Genomic DNA, 5075 nt, shown 5'->3' on the forward strand with positions numbered 1-5075 from the left:
CACCTCCCACCAGCCCAGGCTGCTCCAAGCCCCATCCAACCTGCCCTTCAACACTGCCAGGGATGGGGCAGCCACAGCTTCCCTGGGCAACCTGGGCCAGGCTCTCACCACCCTCACACTCCACAATTTCCTCCTCATGTCTCACCTCAATCTCCCCTCTCCCAGTTTTAATCCCTTCCCCCTTGTCCTCTCCCTCCCTGCCCTTGTCCCAGGCCCCTCCCCAGCTTTCCTGGAGCCCCTTCAGGCACTGGAAGCTGCTCTAAGGTCTCCCTGGAGCCTTCTCTTCTCCAGGCTGAACATCCCAACTCTCCCAGCCTGGCTCCAGAGCAGAGCTGCCCCAGCCCTGGGATCATCTCTGTGGCCTCCTCTGGACTCTCTCCATGTCCTTCTTATGTTGGGACTCCAGAATTGGCCCCAGCCCTGCAGGGGTCTCACCAGAGCAGAAAAGGGGACAATCCCCTCCCAGGCCCTGCTGGTCATGCTGCTGGTGACACATCCCAGGACACGGGTGGTTTCTGGGCTCAAGTGTACAGTTCCAGCTCATGGTGAGCTTCTCATCCACCATCACCTCCAAGTCTTTCTGCTCAGGGCTGGTTTTGATCCCATCTCCACCCAACCTGTGTTTGTATTTGGGATTGCAGAGTTCTTCAGTTCTTTCTTTAAAATCCCAGCTCACTGTTGCAGAGACATCATAGTGCACTTCTGCCAACCTGGTCCAGGACTAGGTCAGAAGATCAAGTCAAAGTCTTGCTCGTGTCAATGGCTACACTGTGGTGTGGAGGTCATGGTGTCCCAGGGGACTGTGCCAGGCTGCTTTCCATCACCCAGCAGTGATGGAGGGTTGTTGCTCTGGCTTATTTCTGAGATGGGCAGCTCCATGCTGTCCTCTTGTCCTCTCCCCCTGTCCCAGCCAGGTGGCCATGCTCAGCTCTGAGTTCTTCAGTATCACACCAGACTTGTGCTGGTGGTGTTAGTGTCTCCACAACTCACCTCCCTTCTTTTTTTATTCCTTCCCTGAGCTAGATCCTGGTCTTGGAGTCTGTGCCTGACATCAACCTCTTGGATTACCTGCCAGAAATCCTGGATGGGCTCTTCCAGATCCTGGGAGACAACAGCAAGGAGATAAGGAAAATGTGAGTGTGGAGGCTGGTCCATCTTCCTCCTTGTCTGCCCATCACCCTCTTCATGGGTTTGCAGCTCCTTAGTGTCACTGCAGGGAAACCCTGTGTGCTTGGTGGGGGTGGGAAGTGTCCTTGGCTTCCATGGCTTGTTGTGGCTGGTGGGTGGGGACACAGGGGCCTGTTTGGGCTGGGGGACAAACTGTTGTGTCTCAGGCCTTGTGCCTGGTGTGGGAACTATGCCCTCAGGAGGGGCACCCTGCTGGGTGCAGGGGGGGAGCAACTGTTGGTGCTCTCAGGACTGAGGGGCAGTTTGAGGAGGACAGTGAAGGTGATTTGGAGGACTGGAGCATCTCTCTTAGGAGGAGAGGCTGAGAGAGCTGGGACTGTGTAGCCTGGAGAGGAGAAGACCTTGTCTAGAAGTATCTCAGGGTGGGTGTCAGGAGGATGGAGCCAGACTGTTCAGTAGTTCCCAGTGACAGGACAAAGGGCAATGGGCACTAACTGGAACACAGGAGGTTCCATCTCAACATGAGGAGAAACCTACTGTGAAGGTGACAGAACCCTGGGACAGGCAGCATAGGGAGGGTGTGGAGTCTCCTCTGGAGATATTCCAAGTTATTCCAGTCCCATGGAAGGTGCTCCAGACAATCCTGCTCTAGCAAGGAGGGATGGACTAGGTGATCTCCAGAGGTCCCTTCCAACCCTGACAATTCTGTGCTTCAGAGGAGTGGCTGGGTGTTCTCAGAAGGTCAGGGAATCTTGGATCCATGTGCTAGGAGACAGAACTAGACCTGTTTTGTAGGACACAAGTATTTGGTGGCACTGGCCTGGCTCTGTCCTGCTGCCAAGCCCTACCAGGTCCTCTCAGCTTCTTTGTTTTCCCTGTGTCCACATGGTGAGGAACAAGGGGGATCATCTGCCCCCTGCTCCTCTCTGAGGAGTTCACCCAGGCTCACCTCAAGCTCAACAGAGCCCCTGAGGAGTTGTTCTGGTCCTTCCTGCCCTTGCCTGGAGGCACAGGTGCTGTGCCCCCAGGATCCTCCTGTGCGCCCAGGTAAGACACTGCTCTCTGCAGCTTCTCCACCCGAGGTGTCAGGGTGCTGACCAGCTGCTCTGCCTCTCTGCAGGTGTGAGGTGGCTCTCGGGGAGTTCCTCAAGGAGATCAAGAAGAACCCCTCCAGTGTCAAGTTTGCAGAGATGGCCAATATCCTGGTGATCCACTGCCAGGCAGCAGGTGAGCACCGGGAGCTGGAGCAGCCCCTTCCAGGGCTGAGCTGCTCGCAGGTGGCCCTGGGGAGGTTGCTGAGCTGCCAGGAGTGTACTTTCCCTCACCTCTCCTTGTCCTGTGTCTTCTAGATGACCTGATCCAGCTGACAGCCATGTGCTGGATGAGGGAGTTCATCCAGCTGGCAGGCAGGGTGATGCTGCCTTACTCCTCGGGGATCCTCACCGCTGTCCTGCCCTGTCTCTCCTACGACGATCGCAAGAAGAGTATCCTTGGGGCTTCCCAACCTGTTCCCAGCCCTGCAGCCCCCAGGGAATCACCTCTTCCCTGCCCCTGGAGTGCAGGGCCAGCTGCACAGCTGGCAAGGGCCAGGAGAAGTCATCCCACCAAGTCCTGAAAGCCACCTTGGTGGTTTGGACGTGAGGGGGGTTGCAGGAGCTGGGCTGGGTCTGTGGTGGTTTCTCCATGGTTGGCCAGATCCAGTTGTGTGTGGGATTGTGTTCCTTACCCTGCCTCCTCTCAGACATCAAGGAGGTGGCAAACGTGTGCAACCAGAGCCTGATGAAGCTGGTCATCCCAGAGGATGATGAAATGGATGAGGCCAAGCAGTTGATGACCCTGCCAGCAGAACCCACCTCGGAGGAGTCTCTCTCCAAACCAGAAGCAGCGTCCAGTGGTGAGTCCCTCTTGGTCTCAGTCATGAGAGGTGTGAAGAAGGCCAAGGAAAGGTCTTCAGAATAAGTTTTTGAGCTGGTTTGGTGTCCTGGGTCAGCCTCTGTGCTTTCTTTGAGCCTTGGAGGCCTCTTTCACTGGAGAAGCTCTGCTGAGACAGAAAGGTTTGGTGCTGGGTCCCTGCTCCAACCTGGAGCCCAAGCCCTGCTTAGTGCTGCCTTCCCTGAGGAGCAGCCACATCCCTCACCATGTGTCCCTTCAACTCGGTCATGAAGTTGACCTGGAAAATATCATTTGGCTTGTGTCAGCACTGGTGTGGCCAGCAGGACCAGGGCAGTGACCATCCCCTGTGCTGGGCACTGCTGAGGAGACACCTTGAATTCTAGGGTCAGTTCTGGGGAAGGTCTGGAGCACAAGTCTGAGGAGGAGTGTCTGAGGGAGCTGGGGGTGTCCAGCCTGGAGACAAGGAGGCTGAGGGGAGACCTTCTGGCTCTGCAGCTGCCTGAGAGGAGGTTGGAGCCAGGGGGGTTGGTCTCTGCTCCCAAGGAACAAGTGATGGGACAAGAGGAAATGGCCTCAAGTTGCCCATGTGAGATTTAGGTTGGATCTTGGGAACAATTTCTTCCTCCAAAGGGTTGTCATGCCCAGGCTGCCCAGGGCAGGGGTGGTGTCCCCATCCCTGGAGGTGTTTCAAAGCCCTGTAGATGTGGTGCTGAGGGACATGGGTCAGTGGTAGCCTTGACAGGGCTGGGGAGACAGTTGGACCTGATGGTCCTAAAGGTTTGTTCCAGCCCAAATTGTTCTGTGATTTCTCATTGAGCACCTGCTGCATCACCTGTGAGGAGCTCAGCCCACCCATCCTGCAGTGGCAGCTTTGGCAGGAGGTGCCACCACCCTGAGCAGAGCTCAGAGAGCTGTGTTAGTCCTGGAGAGCATCACCCACCTGTGTGGAGGGTGTCTGGGTTGGGCAAGGGCACAGAACTGGAAGGAGAAGGACTTTGGGTCCTTTCCAAATTCACGGTGCTCCTGAGCCCATCATGTGGGTGTTGTCCCAGTCCTAACATTTCCAGAGTAGAAAAGGCAGAAGGTTGCAAGCCTGGAAGAGGGATCAAGTGGGAAGAAATTACATGGAGAGGGGGTCTTGGTGGACCCACCCCTGCAGCCAGCGGTGGGTTTGGCCTCCCAGCCCCCCTGGGGTGCTGAGCTGCTGCTTCTGGCACCTCTTTCTTGTCCAGGCTGGTGCAAGGTGGGAATCCTGGGAGCTGATCCTCCTCATCCCTTGGGCTGCAGCTCCAGCCTGGCGGCTGCTGCTTGGGAATCCTGTCGGGAGGGGGAGCTAGAAGGTGGGAATTGAAAGGCTGTATGGGGGGTGCAGGCAGGGGAGGGGTGCAAAGCAGCAGGCAGGGCAGGCAGCGGGTGTGCAGTGAGGTGGCACATGGGACAGGAAGGGTGGGGGCAGGGGTGCAGGCAAGGGGGTGTGTGCAGGAAGGTGGGAGGTGCTGGCAGGCAGAAGTGAGTGCAGGCAGGCAGAGCAAGCACAGGCAGGGGCACAGGGCACACGCAGGCAGGGGCAGGCAGGGCATGCACAGGGCACATACGGGCAGGGCACAGGACACACAGGCAAGGGCAGGCACGGTGGGCACAGGGCACAGGCAGGGGAACGGCACACAGGCAAGGGCAGACAGGGGTGCAGGGCACACACGCAGGCAGGGCACAGGGCACACACACACACAGGCAGGGCACAGGGCACACAGACACACACACAGGCAGGGCACAGGGCACACAGACACACACACAGGCAGGGCACAGGGCACACAGACACACACACAGGCAGGGCACAGGGCACACAGACACACACACAGGCAGGGCACAGGGCACACAGACACACACACAGGCAGGGCACAGGGCACACAGACACACACACAGGCAGGGCACAGGGCACACAGACACACACACAGGCAGGGCACAGGGCACACAGACACACACACAGGCAGGGCACAGGGCACACAGACACACACACAGGCAGAGACCCACGCACACACACACACACACGGGCA

General features: G+C 57.9%; 1 protein-coding gene across 1 annotated transcript in view; it reads left to right on the forward strand.

Moving 5' to 3' along the window:
• The window catches only part of VAC14 (Vac14 homolog (S. cerevisiae)), a 63521-nt gene that overhangs the window by 6950 nt on the left and 51496 nt on the right, over nt 1-5075 (forward strand). Inside the window, exons 6-9 of the mRNA XM_009997998.1 lie at nt 1024-1133; nt 2249-2355; nt 2478-2612; nt 2870-3022. Of these exons, the coding sequence (XP_009996300.1) occupies nt 1024-1133; nt 2249-2355; nt 2478-2612; nt 2870-3022 (505 nt within the window). The remainder of the gene's footprint in view (nt 1-1023; nt 1134-2248; nt 2356-2477; nt 2613-2869; nt 3023-5075) is intronic.

Source organism: Chaetura pelagica, unplaced genomic scaffold, assembly GCF_000747805.2.
Source record: "Chaetura pelagica isolate M959 unplaced genomic scaffold, ChaPel_1.0 scaffold865, whole genome shotgun sequence".
In the NCBI taxonomy this organism is placed as follows: Eukaryota; Metazoa; Chordata; class Aves; order Apodiformes; family Apodidae; genus Chaetura; species Chaetura pelagica.